Genomic DNA, 21,386 nt, shown 5'->3' with positions numbered 1-21,386 from the left:
TTAGGATACAGGCATGCACGTATCCATCCATTCTGCACGCTTACATTGAGCCCCCGACCAGGTCTCATAAACAACGCCACTGATTCCATTCAGCTTGGATCTGCTGCCAGCATCCATGGATGCAGCGGCCAAGAAACCAGCCGATGTGCGACCGCGGGAGGCAACTCTGCTGCAAAAGGCCCCCGTCACGTTTTTAAGAGCAAAGATGCCGCTCTGTTGGCTAAGGTGCTTGGGACCCAAGCCACGGTCTTCCAGCCATGGATGGTGAAGAGGAATCACAGAAGAACTGACGTGTTCTAAGTGTGGTGCTGGCGACGAATGTGACGTCGCACCCTGGGCTGCTCTTAGAGGAAATTCCTCCAGAAGATTCCTCAGAACCAAGGGGAGGTTTCCACGCCCTGACTTTGGACCCATCGTCGGGAGGCCAGTCTCTGGAAAAGGACATCCTGTCTGATGAAAGTCCTTGCACAGCCAGCCCTGCACCCTCCTCACCACCGTTCTCCTACTGGAGCCCATCGGTGCCATCGCTGTGCCAGCACATCTTGTCCGAGGGCTTGCTCTTTTGCACTGCCTCTCCACTTCCCAGGCATGATGCCTTTTCCAGGGACTGGTCTCCTCTGCTAACATGTCCAAACTCCCGAACTTAGATAAAGAAGAGGGTCGAAGAAAATGAGAGGAACCCCCATAAATGTGTCTGGTGGCATCGTACTGCCTACATACTGCGTCCCTGAGCTGAGAAACCTGACCACACACACACACACACACCCAGCTGGGCTCAGGGCTCAGCCGCCCCGGTGGCTCAGCACCTCATGTTTGCAAACCTCTCTTCCAAGGCAAACCCCCTCGGAGGGGACAAATTACTTTCCATTTCCATCCCTCCTGCTGGGGTCTTCATATTTGTAACAGGATGATCAGTGTTGCCAGGAATGGGGCTTCTGCTTCAAAGGATAAATTAGTCTGCCTCTTAACTCAATAATTAAAACTGTGATGGCGCTCGGCCTGCAGGGATAATGTACTATTATTATAGTCGTTTGTTTCAATTAAATGCTTACTGATTTTACAATAGCAGCTGGACACCTGTGCACTGTAGCTATTACTCTGAACAAGACATCTCAAATTTCAGAAGGAATTTGTCAGCTTGCGAAGGATCTCCAGATCTCCCGCCAAGCATGCAAGTTTATTAGAAATACTTCCCAGAGGTGGCTGTGGGGTGAGACAGGCAGCTGAGATGGCTTCTGATTGGCTTTCTTTTCCTCTGGAATCCCCCCTCCCCTTTTTTTCCTTTTCCTGAAAGGAAATCGTTTTCAAACATTTGGCTCTTCAAACTGGAGAACATCTGAGAGAGCAGGCTGATGCTGGGAGGGGGAGGGACGCTGGCAGTGACCTCCCACATCACCACTGCAGGAGGTGGAGGAGGAACCCTGACCCCCTAAAGACGCTGAAACTTGCTCTTGACTGTAGACTACCTAAAGCGAATGGGGAAAATGATGCAAGAAAAGACCTGACCAGGAGATTTCCAAGGGCAGCCCGAGAAGACAGCAAAGTACGAGGATGAAATGCATGAAGACCCCGTGTTAGTCGGGGTAGACTAGAGAAACAAATTCATAGACACTCATATGTGTCTAAGAAAGACCCGTATATACAAGAGCAATTGTACATTAAGAAAACATCCCAGCCCAGTCCAGATCAAGTCCATAAGTCCAATATTAGCCCATATGTCCAATACAAGTCTATAAATTCCTCTCCAGACTCATGCAGCGCATGCGATGACGCTGAATGCAGGAAGATCACAGGCCAATGGGTGGACAATCTTGTGGATCCAGTGTTGGTGGTAGCATCTCAGCACTGGCGTGGGTCTCCACATGGCTCCTCTAGCTCCACGATTCTGGCTACATCAGCATAGCTCCATGTGGCTTGTCAACAGGAAGGTGAAACAGAGCGTGTGTCCCATCTCCAGGGAGGAAGACCAAAGTTCCCAGAATCCTCAGGAGAAGGCCACGCCCACATAGAGGCCTCATTGGGTATGACTTGATTGACAGGCTAGACTCCACCCCTTGGCTCAAATTGACCAGAGTTTGATTATGTGACAGCCACAGATATCATACATGGTAGCTTTCACTCACTCACTGCCATAGTCCTTTCTGACTCCTGGCGACCCCTTAGGTCAGGGTAGAACTGCCCCTGTGTGTTTCTGAGACCATGCATGGGAAAGTAGAGGGGAAAAAGAGGAAAGCCCTTCAGGAGATGGACTGACATTGTGACTGCAACAATGGTCTCAAGTACAGCCCTGGCTGTGAGCATGGTGCAGCACCAGGCAGCGTTCCTTTGGTCGTTGTGAATTAGGTGCTAACCTCACAACACGAACAACAGCAATCCCAAGACCTGCCATCATTTTTTTCCTTCCTTAGATGGCCCGAGGGCTCCCCAAATTTAGCACATCTCAATCTTCCATTCATCCCACTTCTCTGTCCCCAATCCTGCTCTTCCTCCTGTGTCTGCCTCAAAGAGCAGCTGGACCCACCCCTTATCACCGGTTCCTCCCACAGCTCACTCACTCCTGCCCCTGCTCGTCCTCCACATCCCACTCTGTCATCTATCAGGGCTTTTTGTTTCTTTTAAAAATCATTTTATTGGGGACAACTCGTACAACTCTTATCACAATCCATCCATCCACTGTGTCAAGCACCTTTGTACATTTGTTGCCATCATCATTCTCAAAACATTTTCTTTCTACTTGAGCCCTTGGTATCAGCACCCAATTTCATCCCCGTCCCTCCCCCGCAGACCTCCCAGTTCCCTCTACCCCTTGGCCACTGCCAGAGGCCACACCAGCTGCCATGGTCAAGTTCATTCATTCTCTAGTAGACCTCACAGGACAGAGTCCAGCTGCTCCATAAGGTCTCCAAGATGATAAATCTTCGCGGGAGCAGGCAGCCTCATCTTTGTCCTCCAGAGCAGCTAGTGGCTTCGATCCACTTTCGGTTAGCAGCCCCACTGCTTAACCCACTGCGTCAACCAGAGTTCCTGTCAGTTCGGGGCCTGACAGATGGTCCCCCCCACATGAAAAGCCGTGCTCAAAACACCAAGCTCACTGCTTTTGAGTCGATACTGTTTTCTGTTCCCACAACAACATTCATCAGACGTGGAGATTGGCCATCATTGCCATGAACCAAATAGCCCACTACCTGTTTGTGTAAATAAAGTTTTATTGGCATACAGCCACACCCATTCTGTTACACATTGTCTCCTGCTACAGAAGCATAATTGAATAGTTACTGCCGAGACCATCTGGTCCTCCAAGCCTAAACGGTTTAACATCTGGTCCTCGACAGAAGAAGCTGTCCTCGCTGTGTCCCTCCTCAACATTGGAGTCTTACTCCCGCTCCCCTCTCGTGTTTCAGAACCTGCTGTTCCTTCTGGCCTCTGCTTAGTGCAGTGGGGATATGGTTCCAGCCCCCACCTGGAGCCAATTCATGGCAAGGAGGGGAGGCAGTCTTATGAAGTGCCAGGTTCTCTGTAAAGTTGTCTTTGAGTCTCACAGTCATCCTGTGAGGACAGGTTCATCACTGCCTCGGTCGGTCGTGCTACAGCCACTAAGATCTGGGCGAGTGCCGCAAGAAGCACTCCGACTCTCGTCTTCCCATTTCCTCGCTGTGTGACCTGGGGAAAATCACTTGCCCTCTCTGAGCTTCAGTGTTTGTAATGTGACGTGAGAGTGATACTAGTGCTTCCGTCAGAAACTTGTTGGTGACCCTCCTAGGACGGGGCACATGGGAAGCACTCGTGAAATATCATCGTAGGAGACTTGGTGGTTGTAGTGGACCACACCCTGAGCTACTAAAACTGCAAGGTTGATGGTTGAACCCACCAGACCTTCTGAAAGAGAAAGATGAGGCTGACTGCTATGTAAGAATTCAAAGCCTCGGAAACCCCCAGGGCAGTTGTGTTATCTATAGGGTGGCTATGCGTTGGAGTGGGCCGGAGGGCAGTGGGTCTGGTTGTTGTAGGCACGAGTGTTACCCCCTGGAGGCTGTGGAGGTTCCTTGGAGTCTGTCAATTCAGGTAGAACAGCCCCATCGTGCTTCCTGGGTGACAATCAGGAGAGGTCGCCAGCTCTTTCTCCAGCCATGTCAGTTGCTGGGTGGTGTAAGAATCTGTTAAAAAGGGCGGCTCGGAGGCCTGGGTGGGGCTGTAAGAAGCCAGTGAGGGACTTTGTTCCTTGCCCGTGGGGTCTAATTGTGCCTAGAGGTGAAGGAGATGTCTTTAGAAGTTGAGAGAACACAAATAGCCGTGCTGGCACCACATGGAGGGCAAAGAGTGTGCCCACTCACCAGCCGAGCTTGGGGCATGTGCTCGCTCAGGGGAGGCTTCCCAGGGAAGGAAAGGTGTGACTTCTCTCCCTCCAGGCGGCCTAGCCCTCAACACTCCCCATCTCGGGAGAGCCTGTGAGAGGGGAATCTGTGAAAAGCGGCTGTGTTCCCGCAGCCCTGGATCTCTCTTAAGCGCAGGGCACCTTATCAGGCGAGCAGCGCAGCCTGCACACCCGTCCTGCTGGAGAGGGTGCAGATGCAGCTCCGTGTTGCCAGGAGGGAGGAGGGAGGCTTCCAGTGTGTGGTTCCCAGGCACTCTGGGGAGGGCTGGGAAAGCTGGGGAGGGCGTGGCTGGAGAGAGGAGGAGGGAGACATCATCAAACAGGCAGAAACCAAAGACAGAGCAAGAGCACAGAGCAGACCAGGAAAACGAAAAGTCGTTGAAAAGGAGCCTCAGCAATGCTAAGCTCTGATCCCTCCACAAAAACCCTGCAGGCAAGAAGGAAATGGGGTGACAGATCTCAAACCTGGAAAGAAAGAAAAAAAAAATTTTAATCAATTTATTGGGGCTCATACAATTCATCACAATACATAGATCAAGAAAAAAAATTTTAACCAAGAATTATATATCCAGTAAAACTGTCTTCAAACATAAAGACAAAATTAGGACCTTTCCAGGTAAACAGAAATTAAGGCCATTTGTAAAACAATCAATACAACAGGCCAAACTTATAGAAGCAAAAGAGGACTTCAGATGAGAGGCAACATCAGAAAACAGACTGAAAATAGGACACAGGGCAGCATCGTCGAGATGCCAGCCCCGCTAAAGAATTCTCAAAAATAAAACAAAGAGCAAAGACTGAAAATGGGGAACTGGAGACAGCGCTCTATACATGATGAGAGAGTCAGAACAAGCAAGCAAGCAAACCCCCACCATCCTCTACCGAGAAGTTGATTCCAGCGCACAGCAATTATTCTGCAGGACAGAGTAGAGCTGCCCCTGGGGGTTTTCAAGATTAAATCTTATGGGAATAGGAAGCGTGTCTTTCTTCCGTACAGCAGCTAGTGGTTCCAAAAGGCTGACCTTGCAGTCAGCAGCCCAACGCGTAGCACACTGTATCAGCGTGCTTCTGTCCAAACAAAATGGGGAAATAGATGGCATATAGAACGTGCCTGTGGAAAGGACTTCACTACCATAGCAAGGAAAGGAAGACGGCTTTCAGCTTCAGAAGATAAAGGTAAATTTCAAAGCAACTATGCAGAACGTTAAGAAATAGACTCACCAAAATAAAGACAAAAAATGATGCAAAGATTCCGTAAACAAAACATCAACAATGAAAGAAAAATCTGTAAACAAAAGAGCTCAACACAGAAAAGTAAACATAATAAAAACAATCCCCTGTCAACATCCCACACACAAAAAGCACCACAAAATGATAACAGTAAATTCATTCCTGTCCATACTCAACTGAAATCAATTAAATGTACCAGTAAAGAGAAAAAGAATGGCAGAATTGATTTTTTTGAAAGAAAAAAAAAAGACCTGTCAATATATTGTACATTAGGATACATCTTAGACACAAAGACAGAAATAAACTAAAACACAAAGGATGGAAAATATATCAAGCAAACAATAACCAAGTAGCAATATTGATCGCTGATAAAATAGACTTTAAAACTTAATCCACCATGACTTGTAAGAACATTATACACTTATTAAAAGGTCAACTCACAAGAGGACATACCTTAATAAAATACACAAAACAAACAGCATTAAAGAGAGAAACAGATAGTTCTACAATAATAGAGACTTCAACAGACCACTCTGGGTGAAGGATAGAAGTAGAAACTCAAAAAATATATAATAATAACAGGATATCTAAATGCCACAACCAACCAGATCTCATAGACATATACAGAACACTCCCCACAGCAACCGCGAAACATACATTCCTTTTCAATGCACACGGATCAGTCTCTAGAAAGGAGTATATTTTAGGCCACAAAGCATTCATCAGTAAAATCCAAAACATTGAAATAACCAAAAGCATTTTCTCTGATCGCAACACTGTAGAAGGCAGGAACACCGTAGCAGGAAGATCAAGGTGGGTAGGCATGGGGAATCAGATACCTGGGAACTGAATGTCGTCTTGCTTACAAACCACTGGGTAATAAAAAAATCAAAGATGGAATTTAAAATATTTTGAGGATGAAAACACAACACACCAAATGCTCCGAGGTCAATCTTAGCCATAAGTTCACACACACACACACACACACACACACACACACGGAAAGAGAGAGAATTCAAGCCTTAATCCTGCAACTCAAAAACGTAGAAAGAACAGCAAAAGAAACACAGCCACCAGACAAAGGAAATAAAGATTAAAGCAAAAACAAGTTTAAAACGACAACAGGAAGAATCACCAAACCCAGAAGTTGTTTCCTTGAAAGGATCAATAAAATCAATCCACTTTTGGCCGAATTGACAAAAGAAAATCGGGAAAAGGAGCAAATAGCCAAACTGAGAAATAAGTAACTTATCACCGAACCAACTGAAATTAAAGATGGTCATAACAGACGACTATGAAAAATGGCACTTCAACAAATCTGAAAGCCTAGAGGAAACGGACAGGTCTCTAGAATCACACTACCTTTCCTAAACTAACATAAGCGGGTGTGGGGAAAACACAGTTAATAAAAGAAGCTCTTCAAGAAGTACTAACCAATTCCCAGCAACAACACACAAAGAGTCCAGGTCTGGGCCACTTCACCCTAGAATTCTACCAAATATTCAGAAAAGAGCTCATGCTATGCTACTCAAATTCTTTCAAAGCTGAGAAAGGAAGGAATACTCCTAAATGTATCCTGTGAATCCAGCATGAACCTGATTCCATAGCCAGGTAAGGAAAAAAGAAAATGACAGACAGATATTCCTCAGGCATACAGATGCAAAAATCATCAACAAAATTCTAACCATTATTATTCAACAGCATATCAGAAACAAACCAAAACCATCATGATCAATTGGAATTCATTCATACTAGATAGGCAAGGACGGCCCCACATCAGAAAAGCAATCGGCATAGTCTACACATAGTAGAACAAAGGAGTCCCACGTACATCTGCACACAGAAGAGGCGTAAAGTCTGCCATCCATTCCTGATTAAAAACAACAACAAAAACTCTAGGCAAACATGGCTAGCAGGGAAATCAATCAAATAATAAAGGACGTTTATACAAAACCAACAGCTGATATTTTTCTCAATGGAGAGAGACTGAAAACATTCTCTGTAAAAATAGGAATCAGCCGAAGCGGCTGTTTATCGCTACTCTTATTCAACATCGTTGGATGTCCTCGCTGGAGCAATATGACAAGAAAAAAAAATAAGAGGCATTCTAAATTGCTAAGGAAGAAATCAAGCTATCCCTGTTCACGTCTGACATGATCCTATATAGAGGCAATGCCAAATATACCAGAAAGCCACTGGAACTAAGAGAAGGATTCAGCAGATTGACAGGATGCAAGATCCGATCCCGCTACACCTGCAGAGAGCTTTGAAAGGAAATCAGGAAAATAATACCATTTGCACTTGTTGCTATGTACCCACAAGTCAGTTCAACTCATGCTGACCCTGTGACCAACAGAACAGTGTACTGCACAGTCTGTCCATCCTCACAGTTGTCCATCCTCACAGTCGTTCTTATATTTGAGCCCGTTGGTACAGCCACTGATGGGACCATTTCCTTGAAGGTCTTCCTCTTTTTCACGGCCCTTGTACCATTTACAATGGTACCCTTAAGAGACAAAATATTGAAAAATAAACCCAGCCAGGGATATAACTGACAGACATTTAGACCAATGGAACAGACTTGAGAATCCAGATGTAACTCCACCCAACTAGACAACTGGTCACTGACAAAAGGCCAGAGTTGAGTAAATAGGAAAGCTGTGACCTGACAGACAGGCTCAACTCCACCCCTTCGCTCTTAATACCCTGGAGTTGACGGAGATTGTGTAGCCACCGCAATGATGAACGTGCTAGACACAGCAACGAGGACAGATGACAGGTGTGTTGCTGGGAAGAGAGCAGCAAGAGACCGTGGCAAAGGACGTTTGTACAGAGACGAGTTTTATGGCGGCCTAAGGGAAGTTTCCGTTTGAAGACAGGACAGTGATTGTGCTCAGGTGTTGACCATGCGTACACTATCTCAAAAAGGGTGCATAACAAAGACCATGTCCTCGATCGCTCTTGTTTCTAGAAATAACGTTCAAAACAGAGACAACAGATAAATTCATCTCTTAGAAGTTTCAAGAACTCTTCTCAAAACAATTCTTGGATCTGAAAGGAAAATAAAAATAAACCACAGGCCACCCTAACGATGACATCTATGAGAATGTTGTCATCCTCGGGTGTGCAGTCATCGTATGAAGGGCATTGCCAAGAACTAAGAATGAATCCAACAAGCAACTCAAGATTGAGGGGGGAGTAAGAAGAGTCAAGTTTCAAGAAGAAGAAAGATTAATGAAGATAGATGAAATATTTTTGAAATCGATATAAAAATAAAGCTCAAGCTCTTAAGAAACAAACAACAAGATATTACAGAATTAGAAAACAGAGAGGAGGGAGACATGATCAATTTAAGAGTTGATTCTTACACAACCAACCTGCAGAGCAAAACAGAAGAGCCGTGGTTGATGTTGTGGTGAGGGTCCGTTCTGAACAGTGACCCTTGTCCTACAGAACGAAGCACTGTCCAGCCCTGCCCTGTCCTCCCAGCTCCCAGCTCCCAGCTGGGAGCCCATGGCTGCCGCTACTGTCTCCATCCATCTTGTCAAGGGTACTCCTCTTTCTTCACTGACTTTGAACGTCACCAAGCATTCTTACTGTCCTCCTCCAGGGCTGGTCGCTCACGACGACATGTCCAGCGTATGTCAGATGAAGGCTCACCACACTTGCTTCTAAGGAGCATCCTGGCAGTGCTTTTGAAGACAGGTCTGCTTGTTCCTTTGGCAGTCTGCCGTGTTTTCAGTATTGACCCACACCCCAGAAGAGCCACTCGCTTCTCAAGTAAAGACAGACCCAAAGCCTTTCAGATCAGGAAGAGGGGCAGACGAGAAGCACACAGACGCAAAGGCAGTCATTGTGAGAGTGTTGTGTGCTGTACTTCTCTGAACAGGGCGTGCATAGGCATGATTAGGTTAAAAGGGCATACCGTGCTCAATGCGTGTGCTTTCTGAGTATATCTATAGGCGAAAATCAGTAGCTGTCTGATATTCTAAAACGAACCGGTTAGAAACGGTGCTGGGGGGTAGAGTGGATAAGAAAATGACCAACCTATGGGAAGAAAAAGGTTGCACTTTATCAAGGGCTAGATTTACTTAGGCATCAGATCTTCATTCAAAACGTTGGGGTGGAGGTTCCAGGTGGAGACTCAGAGAGGTGCCGATGGCGAACACAGTACACTAGGCTGCTAACCAAAAGATTCGCGAGTCCACCCCGAAGTGCGTGGGGTGCAAGGCCTGACCATCTCCAGAGAAATGGGCCTTTGAGACCCCCGTAGAGCACACAGAGGGGGTCACGAGTTGGAACGGACTACAACGACCATGTGTTTATTTTGCTGTGTTTTCGTTGCTGATGATAAGCGACCGTGTGTCAGAGCCGTTCCAGCGATAAATGGCAGGGCAGGATTCAGCAGGCACTACCACTCAGATGCTTGGCCCTTGTGGATGGGTGCCGTGATGAGTAGATGTGGAAATCGAAGGGTCGGTGTCAAGAAGGGGTTAGTCCACGGCTGGACAGGGCTTTCTGGCCAGGGAAGAAACACTGGCCTTTGGTCTAGGATGAATGTCCACAACGTGCCAAGCAGTCGAGTTGCAGAGCCCCCACAGATGAGCCCACTCAGCCAGGGACCCAAGCGGAATGATCGACCATTCTGCCCTGGGGAGTTGACAGCCCAGAGCGCCCCTCGACGTCTCACCTACGTGCCCCTTCCTCCCAGGCTCAAAACGCAGACTTGATGGGGAACAGAGCCTGCTAACTCCAAATGCCCTTGTCCTCTCTCAGATCCAGGAGATGGTCCACTCAGAGGTTGCTGCCTACGACTCGGGCCGACCAGGGACGCTGCTGGGCCGCCCGGGGATGCTGGCCAGTCACATGAGTGCGCTCAGCCAGTCGCAGCTCATTTCTCAGATGGGCATCCGCAGTGGCATCACCCATGGCTCCCCGTCTCCCCCAGGGAGCAAGTCAGCTACCCCCTCTCCCTCCAGCTCCACCCAAGAGGAAGAATCGGAGGCACATTTCAAGGTACGTGGGTGGAGCGTGGCCCTCCCGGGCTCAGGGCCGTGGGCCTCTGTGGAGATGGGCACCTCTAGAAAAGACGAGCGATCCGAGCAAACTTGGAGGAATCTGAGTCTGTGGGGGATGGCCCCTTTGTTTGCATTCATGACTCCTTGTTGATGAGTCTGCTTTACAACTTGGCCAAAGTAGGTGTTAACTTGGGACAGAGCAGTGCCGCTGCGCATGCTTTTGTCTGCTGACCGGGCACGCAGTTCTCCTCCCAATTGAGCTGCGAATGACGCCCGTCCAGCGGAAGCGAGTGAAAAACTAAACGAAACCCAGAGGTTTGGGTTTTACTGATAGGTTGGGTGTTGGCCAGTTTTACTTGTGCTCTCAGTGCCCGGATGGATCCTCCTTTGCCCTGTGTTTCTCTGAGCCCGCTCTGCCACCCTGCCGATTCTCTCATGAATGAGTTAAACAGAAACCCAGGGGCCTCGCACAGGGTGTGTGTGTGTGTGTGTGTCCTCAACCCTGGGCAGGGGTCAGTTGCCTTGCCTCCCCCACCCCCACCCCCCACCCCGGCAGGTGGTGAGTCTGACAGCTCAGCCCATTCTCGGAGGGCCGGCTCTCCTGACCGCGGCCAGCTCCCTGTCACTGGCCACACGTGGGACCCTGAGCGAGGTCCGGCTCCGGCCGAGGGTAGGTGGCATCCGCCTTGGCAGGAGGCCCTTGGTCTTCTGGGGTGTGGTAACTCCTCTCACCCGGACAGATCTCAGGAGAGAAGAGGCCCTCAGCTGACGCGGGGAAAAAGGCCAAGAACCCGAAGAAGAAGAAGAAGAAGGATCCCAACGAGCCCCAGAAGCCGGTGTCGGCTTACGCTCTCTTCTTCAGGGACACCCAGGCTGCCATCAAGGGGCAGAACCCCAGCGCCACCTTCGGCGACGTGTCCAAGATCGTGGCCTCCATGTGGGACAGCTTGGGAGAGGAGCAGAAGCAGGTGAGTTCCGGGCCGTCCCCAAGGTGCTGAGGACCTGCAGCCAAAGACAGACCAGGACTGTCCAGTGCCCGGCCCAGCCTGTAGAGCCTGTGATTCTGGCAGGCGCGCCCCCTGGGCTCAACATGGTCCATCTGTATGCTGGGAAGCCAGGCTCCTCCCGGTTCCACTTACCGCCTGTGTATGCTTGTGACATCACCATCCTGAGCCTCTGCTGCTCACCCCATCTTGTCCCGTGCCCCTAACCCCTGCCCCCAGCTCTGAATGTTCGCAGCCCTGGCCAGAGCCCTAGGTCCCTGACCTAGAGGCCTCCATGGGGAGGAGGGAACTAGCTCATCTGTTAGCAGGCTAACCAGCTGTGTGACCTCAGGCAGCTCTCCCTACCGACCTGAGCTCAGTTTCCTTATCTGCAGAATGGGATAGTGGTGACCGATCTTTGTGTGGTGCTGTGCCAAGCTGCTCTGTCCTCTCACACAGTCCTCACAGCCACTGTGGAGTGGCCATGTGCTCCTACTTCACAGGAGGAGACGGGGTCACTGAAAGGCTAGGTAACTCGCCCGTGGTCAGGGCAGAGTCGGGATTTGAACTCAGATCTGTAAAGCAGGGAAGCTCAGTTGGAGTATTGGCAGAAGAGACCGTAATCAAAACTAGGATTGTGATTGTGCTGAAGGCCAGGTGGTGCATGATGCATGAGGGTCAGAGGAGGGGGGTGGACAGTGCATCGTCCTGGCATCAGGTGGGCAGGTGAGACTGAAGGCGGAGTTACCCTGGGCCTGGGAAGCCATGTCCGAAAGGCCTGGTGATGCGGTGGAGCGTGGCCAGTACCCAGGACTGCGTGGGGACTAGCTGATGGGGGTGAAATGCAGTCACTATGACTAGACGCAGCTGGAGAGGTAGGCACGGGCCACACCAGGCTGGGCCTGTGGGCCTTGTGGGGAGCTGACTGTGTGCTCACAGCCCAGAGGAAATCGCGGAAGAGTTTTAAGCTGGGGCGAGGTCAGTCTGGCAGCCCAGAGCCAGTAAAAGTGGATGTGGCTGAGAGACCCCGGAGGCCTGGACCAGATGAGTGGGGTTGACGATGAGGAGCCTGTCAAGGAAGACTCATCCTTGGCTCGAATTCTGGGTGAATGGAGATGCCATTAATGGGAGAAGTAGGAAGTTTAGGGCCAGAGACATAGATTATTGACTCATCAAACTTCTCTTTACTTATTTGAAATGCCTCCTGGAGTTTCAGATCATGTTTGGAAAATTTGCCAGTGTCTGTAGTTTTGGGGGGAGGTGACCCCCAAATAGGATCTGCTGGCAGGGAAGTGGGGAAGTGAGATAGTGAAGGGAAGGCAGTCAATCAAACCAAACCAAACCCACTGCCATCGAGTTGCTGCTGAAGCACAGAGAGTCTACAGGAGAGGGTAGAACCACCCCTGTGGGTTTTGTGGGACGGTAACTCATTATGGTAATGGAAAGCCCCATCTTTCTCCCAAGGAGCAGCTGGTGAGTTCAAACTGCCGACCTAGTGGTTAACAGCCAATGGATAACCCACTGTGCCACCAGGGTAGCCAACAGGCGGTACTGCTGGGGACAACTGGAAGGAAGTCCCTCTGGAGAACCCTTTGAGCTAGTGTAGGACAGTTTGGGCCTAAGTGACAACACTTGAGGGTGGGTCTGCTAACTCCAAATTTGTTCACTCTGCGTGGGTAGCAAGCAACTCCCAAACTTGGTGGCTTCAAACAGCCATTGATTCAGCTCTGGAACCCTCATCTGCCCCTTGTGCTGGTCTCATCTGTGCTCATTCACATGTCTGCACTCAGCCATGTGGTGGCTCTGCTGTTGGGAGTTGGATGGCTAATGTGTGTCCTGCCACCAGCATACTGGCTCTGGCTTGTGTACATCACCACTCAGAGTTCCAGAAGCAGCCAGAGAGCCAGCAGCCTTGTCTAGCTTCTTCCACTCGCAGCACATTTGCCGTTCGTTCGCCAAAGCCAGTCCAGGTCAAGCCCAGGGACACTGTGGGAAGGCTGTGCCAAAAGAGAGGTGTAAACAGATTGGGGACACTCCTGCACTCCATCCACCACCCATATGAACCTGGGTATGAAATCCTACAAAAGCCATTAGCCAATTGGATCCAGACTCATATGCCCTGGCCTGGTCGGGTTCATCCTAGGATGAGTCAACATTGGAAAATCTACATTTTGCTACATCATCATCACGGGTCTCCGAGGGGCCTTGACTTTCTGTAGCCAGATACAGTGGCCTGGAGACCCAGGGACAAAAAGCATGTTGCCCAGGGAGCACAGCTGAGACACTGAGGAGCTGGGAGCCAGTCTGTTCTCCAGACACCCTGGGCAGTGCTGCCCCATGGCCCCCAGGCCACTGTCCAACTCTGAATCCCGCCACCCCTCACTCAGGTCTGCCTCTCAAATCCGCACTCTGAGGACTGCTCCTGCCCCTACCCCAGGCCTCTGTGCGATCCGCTCCCCAATGTCACCCCTTCTTGGATCTTCCAGGCCTACAAGAGGAAGACTGAAGCTGCTAAGAAGGAGTATCTGAAGGCTCTGGCAGCCTACCGGGCCAGCCTCGTCTCCAAGGTAACACAGCTCGGTTACGAAGGAGGCCTCCGGGATGCAGCATAGCTCCCAGAGAACACACATCATTCCCTAGGTCTTTAATGCTTCCTCCCCCCACTGTCATGACCCCAGTTCTGCCTTACCAATCTGGCTAGACCCGAGCATGTACACTGGTACCGATAAGAGCTCTCGACACACGGAATCCAGGACAGATAAACCCCTCAGGAACAGTAATGGGAGTAGCTATACCATGAGGGTAGGGGGAAGGTGGGGGGAGAAATGGGGAACCAACTATCATGATCGATGTATAACCCCACTCCCAGGGGAACAATCAACAGAAACGTGGGTGAAGGGAGACAGTGGATGGTGTAAGATATGAAAATAATAATAATTTATAATTTATCAGCAGTTCATTAGGGTGGGAGGGGTGGGTAGAAAGAGGAGCTGATACCAAGGGCTCAAACAGAAAGGAAATGTTTTGAAAATGAGGATGGTAACATATGTACAAATGTATTTGATACAATTGACGTACCGATTGTTATAGGAGCGGTAAGAGCCCCCAATAAAATTATTATATTAATTAAAACAAGAAGGGAGCCTCTGCAGAGATGGAGCAGGAATGAGGGCCCACAGGAGTGGCCAGCAGTAGGGGCGGTGATGATTCAGTGGTAAAATTCTCGCTTCGCAATTGGGAGACCCAAGTTCAGTCCCCGACAAAGGTATCCTACTTGCAGCCGCCACATCTGCCGGTGGTAGATTGTGTGTTGCTGCGGCCCTGAGCAGGTTTCAGCAGAGCTTCCGAGTTCAGATGGACTAGAAAGAGAGCGGCCTGGTGATCCACTCCCAGAAATCAGCCTTGAGAACTCTGTGGATCACAGTGGTCCAGTCCACAGCCCACCATGCGGATGGCTCTGGACCAGGCAGCATTTCATCCCCTGGTACCTGTTTTGCTGACCAATACCAGTCTCGTAAAGGCCACACCGTCACTTCTCTACCGCACTCATGTGTGCCAGGCTCATGCTGGGCACTTGTCGTGAACCTCACCTAATTGAATTCTTCTAACAAGAACCCAGCCCTCAAAGGGGTCAAGGAACTGACCTGAAATTATTCAGCTCATCAAGTATAGGATTCAGATCCGGTTTTCGGGTCTTACTTCGCTTGCCTGAAATTACCCAGCTTATGTGTAGGATGCAACCCGAGTTTGTTGGTCTTCCAATTTGGCTTTTACCCCAAAACACTACCTTTCTCCTCTGTGAACAGTAGAGAATTTGGGTGCTGGGTGTGGCCATGGGTGTGGAGACCAGAGGGTTGTCCTGGGGCTGCTGCAAAGGAGGTGACATCTGGGCTAAGCCACGTAAGGAATTAAGCATTGAGGGTGTTCCAAGTAGCAAGAGCAGCGTGTGCAAAAGCAGAGAGGCTGGAGAGCAGCAGGAGACAAGTTTCATTCAACTATGACGCTGGCCCCCGGGGCCGGGGGGAAGCAAAGAATCCCCATGGGGGGAGAGCCCCCAGGGATTAAAGCAGAGGTGGCTGGGAGGTCAGAGTCAAGCGAACATGCCAATTGCCCATTGTGTCCCCACCAAAAACAGGTGTTAACCTGGCCATTTTATAATGATGTCATTTGGCAACCATATAATAATGCAGTCATTCTAATGCTTCATCACCATGAAATGATGTGATCGTCCCAATTATGTGAGCTGATGTGATCAATCAATCCATTGTAATGGGATTAAGGGGGGATGCAGCACCCTTATTCAGGTTACAGCCCTGATCCAATGTAAGGGAAGTTTGGCCTGTCTTACTTTATACCTTACAAGATGAAAAGAAAGAGAAACAAGCCGCGAGACAGGGCCCTCAGTACCATCAAGAAAGAAGAGCTGAAAGCAGGCCAAGCCCTTTGCATCCAGAGTAAGAACCTCCTAGACCCAGGGGGCCGATTATGTCCAGACACACACACAGGGATTTTCAAAGAATATCAGCCCCAAGGACAGTGAAAGGAAACAAGGACCTTCCTCTAGAGCCCACAGAGAAAGCCTTTTTCTAGACTGCATCCCAGAATTCAGACTTCCAGCCTCCTCCCCTGCAAGATGATAGACTCGTGGTTGACAAATACTAGCCACTCGTGGTCTTTCCGATAAAACCTCACTAGAAACTACGACACCAACCAACCAAGCTGTTGTCATCGAGTGGATTCCAGCTCCTGGCCACTGCATTGTGTGTCAGAGTAGAACCAAGCCCCGTGGATTATTTTTTTGACTCTACCCAGCAAATGAGGTTTCTGTTGCACAAAATTTTAACGCAAATCGTCCCATGCCGCTGGTGGCAGGGTTCGCGACGTGTCACCGTTCATTACTTCTATTCTGTTCGTTCTTCGCTTCCCTTCGTCTCCCTGCCGTGTCATCTTCTCTCTGGGCAAATGCTGACGATTTGACCTCAGATAGGTCATTGTTGAAGGAAGCACATTCCTCGAAGGTGGCGCTGCTCATTGTATAAACCCTTCTATTATTTGGAAGAAAGGTGACCCACAGAAGTAGCTTCAAATCCAAGTTCAAAGATTATTTGGGGGCAATAATCTTGGTGATTCTCTGATGTCTGTTGGCCCAGGTCTGACCCTTTTTGGGAATTTGAGTTGTGTTCCCATTTCTTTGGGTGCCTTCTGTCGTGTCCCTTATCAGAACAGCTGGTATCGGCAGCCAGGTACAGTCTAATTCTTCTAGCCCAGGTTAGAGGAGGCTGTGCTTTGGGTGGTCTAGTAGTCCCATAGACACAACTTTCGAGGGCAGATTTTTTTTTAGAAGTGATCACCATCCTTCCGAGGCACTTCTTGGAGGGCTTGAACTGACAACCTTTGGTGAACTGTGAGCACATTAATCATCTGCACCACCATCCAGGTGTACTAAGAGCCTTGCATGATCTCTGGTGAGCCCACAGTTCTCCCCCAGGGGGCCAGAGAGCCCGCCACAGGTCATGTCAGTGGGTTGCAGGACCAACTGCTCTCATGAGCCCAGTCTGGCTCCCTCCTCTTCTCCAGAATCACTGGGTTCTGCTTCCTTCCAGAGTTCCCCGGACCAGGCCGAGACCAAGAGCACTCAGGCAAATCCGCCGGCCAAAATGCTCCCACCCAAGCAGCCCATGTACGCCATGCCAAGCCTGGCCTCCTTCCTGACGCCGTCAGACCTGCAGGCCTTCCGTACTGGGGCCTCGCCTGCCAGCCTTGCCCGGACGCTGGGCTCCAAGTCACTGCTGCCTGGCCTCAGTGCATCCTCCCCACCCCCACCACCCACTTTCCCGCTCAGTCCCCCTCTGCACCAACAGTTGCCACTGCCCCCACATGCACAGGGTGCCCTCCTCAGCCCCCCTGTTAGCATGTCCCCAGCCCCCCAGCCTCCTGTCCTGCCCACCCCCATGGCACTCCAGGTGCAGCTGGCTATGAGCCCTTCACCTTCAGGGCCACAGGTAAGCAGGGCAGGGTGGGAATGGGCCCTTCAAATCCTGGCCCTGTCAATGCACTAGCTATGCAACCTTAGCCTAGGCACATTACCTTCCTGAGCCTAAGTGACCACCTCTCCAAATTGGGTCTAATACACCTTACCTGGAACGTAGCGAACTGGTGCCAATTTGCCAGATATTTTCTGAGGACATTTCAGGCCCACATTCTTTTATTTTCTGCCCACTTCTGCTCCCTGACCGGAGAAACTGGGGCTGCTATGGCTTATCCCTTAGCCATGGGATAGCTCTCCTCAGAGTTTTGGAGTACCGACCTCCATAATTGTTCCACAGAGATTGTTACACGGCTCTGAGGGTCATGCGGTCAATCCAGTAATCCAGATTGAGAAACTGAGCCCCAGAGGGGGTGAAAAAAATCCCAAAGACAAAGTCCTTCACCTTCAGATGTGGCTAAGACAGCACCTTTCAACAGGTGCTCTACTAGAGAAAGGAAGCTTTATTCCAGGCATAGACACAATGGGGATTTCGTACCCAGAGGAAGTGTCTCTTTAGAGTGTGAACACTCTCAGGCACACAGGGGCCCTGCCCCCATGTTTCTGCCAGAGACAGTCGGCCCTTTGCCTGTCCCACCAGACAGTCCACCCCTTTGCCTGTCCTACTACAGACAGTCCCCCCCCTTTGCCTCTCCTGTTTACCCATTTCCTCCTCCCCTTTGCAGGACTTCCCACACATCTCTGAGTTCCCCAGTGGTTCGGGGTCCCGCTCGCCTGGCCCGTCCAACCCCACAGGCAGTGGAGATTGGGAAAGCAGTTACCCCAGTGGGGAGTGTGGCATCAGCACATGCAGGTCAGTTCTCCCTTGTCCCACCCATCCTGCCTCTGCCCTGGCGACACTTGGGAGCAGGTACAGCAGCGTGGTTGGGAAAGGGCCAGGGAGAGATTTGTGCCTGTGTGAGCCACTGCCATCTCTGTGCACAGCTCCTCTTAGGCACTGGGCATTGGTATATCCAGGATATGGCTGCAGAGCCAGGTGGGGCCTCATGAGGCCACTCCCCCACCCCCACCCCAATGTTTCCATTGACCTCTGAAAAGTTCTGTGTGTCTGGAACCAGAGGCAGGGATCTGGGTACACTTCATGAGACGTTGAGACCTTGAAGAAGTGTTCTCATGAGATATGATGGGAGGGCAGCAGGACAGGAGTGGAAGAAACTGGGAAGGGTGTAGTCTCAGCTAGAGACCTGCTTCAACCCGAGCCCATGGGGAGCCCTGGAGCAGGAGCGGCACTGCATATTTGGTACCACCTTGACATTATTAGAGAGCTGGCCTTCTGAACTTCATGCCAGTCAGCCATTGGCTGCAGACTGTCCCTGGGCGAGTGCTGCCCCGGGGCAAGGCTGTTCCATTCAGCCAAGGGCAGTTCTCTGGAGAAGGGGCCAGCTGGGTGCTCAATGAAGGAGAGCTAGGTGTGGCACCAGCAGTGTTCATCACGCCCTCGCAGAGGGGACTAAACACGGAACTGAAGGAACCCCACGTCTTAGAGGCACCCCATGTCTCCCTGCAGCCCAGCATCTTCTCTAGGCACACAGACTCCAGCAGTGAGGGCTCCTGCCTGGTCCTTCTGCCACCTCCAGCCTCTGGGCCTCTGCTCCCTGCCTGCACACTTAGCCTTGAACCCAGGTGAACTGCCCACTCCTCTGGAAAGCTTGGCCTGTGCCCTCCCCTCCTCCTGCCTTCCCCTTCCTATCTCCAGGGAGAGTGACTTCCAGGGGAAACACAGACAGTGCGTGAGCCCCAAGTGCTCCTTAACCTGCCTACTCTGGTGCTCCCCCCTTGGCAAGAACCACACCTGAGCAGCCAGCTCCCAGATAGTTCCATGCAACCAAAGGCCCAGCATGGCTGACCCATGATGGGTGGCCAATCTGTACCAGGGAACAGCCACTCTGGGCTACAGCCATCTGCTTTCCCATGCAGGGCTGCTCATGCTAAGACCACTGACACAGGCAACATCTTGTTCAGGTTGCCCCTGAGTGCTGAGCTGCCAAGGACGACCTTGCCCCCATGCCATGGTAGACCCTCAACTCAGCAGGAATCCCCCTCCCCACACCCTCCTGCAGACCCTCCTGACCTAGCCCTTTTCCCATCCTACAAATTCTCCCCAAAAGTGTGGGGTTCTTCAGTGAACCTTATTAGAAGACCAACCTCCCCAGGCCAGCCTTTCCACCCTGAGCCCGCTTTCCTCACGCAGAGGGTAGGCCACAGCTCTGCCCAATTTGAAAGCCAGAGAAAGTACCTGCCACCGAGAATGCTATTTAATAAACAACTGGAGACACTGATGAGAGAGGGACGTGAGCGTGATGGTGTGGGACTGGGTGTGAGTGTGTTGGTGTTGGGGAGTAGATGTGAGTGTGTTGGTGTTAGGGAGTAGATGTGAGTGTAAGCATGTTGGTATGGGGGAGTAGGTGTCAGTGTGAATTAGTGTGTTGGTGTGGGGGAGTAGGTGTGAGTGTGAATGAGTGTGTTGGTGTGGGGGAGTAGGTGTGATGTGAGTGTGAGCATGTTGGTGTGGAGGAATAGGTGTGAGTGAGCATGTTAGTGTGGGGGAGTAGGTTTGAGTGTGAATGAGTGTGTTGGTGGGGGGAGTAGGTGTGAGTGTGAATATGAGTATGTTGGTGTGGGGGAGTAGGTGTGAATGTGAATGTTAGTGTGGGGGAGTAGGTGTGAGCATGAATATGAGTATGTTGGTGTGGGGGAGTAGGTGTGAGTGTGAATATGAGTATGTTGGTGTGGGGGAGTAGGTGTGAGCGTGAATGTGCATGTAGGTGTGAGGTGCTGGAAATGGGAATGATTGTGGCAGTCTGTGAATGGACATGAGTGTGACATTGTATGAGAATGGGCATGAGTGACTGTGTGTGGGAACAGATGTACCTGATAGTCTGTGAGAATGGATGTGAGTGTGAGTGAGTGTGACATGTAGAATGGGCGTGAGCGTGACGTGTTGAATGGGAGTGAATGTGACGCGTTGGAGTGGGAGTGAATGTGACATGTTGGAGTGGGAGTGAGTGTGACGTGTTGAATGGGTGTGAGTGACATGTTGGAGTGGGAATGAGTGTGACGTGTTGAATGGGCGTGAGTGTGACGTGTTGGAGTGGGCGTGAGCGTGACGTGTTGGATGGGCATGAGTGTGACGTGTTGGAGGGGGCGTGAGTGACGTGTTGGAGTGGGCGTGAGCGTGACGTGTTGGAGTGGGAGTGAGCGTGACGTGTTGAATGGGCGTGAGTGTGACGTGTTGAATGGGTGTGAGTGTGACATGTTGGAGTGGGCGTGAGCGTGACGTGTTGAATGGGTGTGAGTGTGACATGTTGGAGTGGGCGTGAGCGTGACGTGTTGAATGGCATGAGTGTGATGTGTTGGAGTGGGAGTGCATGACGTGTTGAATGGGCGTGAGTGTGACGTGTTGTAGTGGGAGTGCGTGACGTGTTGAATGGATGTGAGTGTGACGTGTTGGAGTGGGAGTGCGTGACGTGTTGAATGGGCGTAAGTGTGACGTGTTGGAGTGGGCGTGAGCGTGACATGTTGAATGGCGTGAGTGTGACGTGTTGAATGGGAGTGAGTGTGTTGAATGGGCATGAGCGTGACGTGTTGAATGGGCGTGAGTGTGACATGTTGGAGTGGGAGTGAGCATGACGTGTTGAATGGCGTGAGCGTGACGTGTTGGAGTGGGAGTGGGAGTGAGTGTGTTGAATGGGCGTGAGTGACGTTGGAGTGAGAGTGAGCGCGACATGTAGAATGGG

At 50.6% G+C, this 21,386-nt stretch overlaps 1 protein-coding gene across 1 annotated transcript in view; it reads left to right on the top strand.

Annotated features, from left to right (window-relative positions):
- Nucleotides 1-19,981, top strand: part of TOX2 (TOX high mobility group box family member 2) — a 109,480-nt gene extending 89,499 nt beyond the window's left edge. The window contains exons 4-9 of the mRNA XM_045295389.1: nt 10,379-10,618; nt 11,361-11,588; nt 14,090-14,170; nt 17,207-17,605; nt 18,315-18,442; nt 19,157-19,981. Coding sequence (XP_045151324.1) covers nt 10,379-10,618; nt 11,361-11,588; nt 14,090-14,170; nt 17,207-17,605; nt 18,315-18,442; nt 19,157-19,445 — 1,365 coding nt within the window. The 3' untranslated portion in view covers nt 19,446-19,981. The remainder of the gene's footprint in view (nt 1-10,378; nt 10,619-11,360; nt 11,589-14,089; nt 14,171-17,206; nt 17,606-18,314; nt 18,443-19,156) is intronic.
- Nucleotides 19,982-21,386: the final 1,405 nt, after the last annotated feature.

The sequence above is a fragment of the Echinops telfairi genome, unplaced genomic scaffold (assembly GCF_000313985.2).
Source record: "Echinops telfairi isolate 266 unplaced genomic scaffold, ASM31398v2 ScPeMD7_5592;HRSCAF=6446, whole genome shotgun sequence".
Lineage (NCBI taxonomy): Eukaryota > Metazoa > Chordata > Mammalia > Afrosoricida > Tenrecidae > Echinops > Echinops telfairi.
The sequence above is the reverse complement of the archived record's forward strand: the minus strand, read 5'-3'. Positions and strand labels throughout refer to the sequence as shown.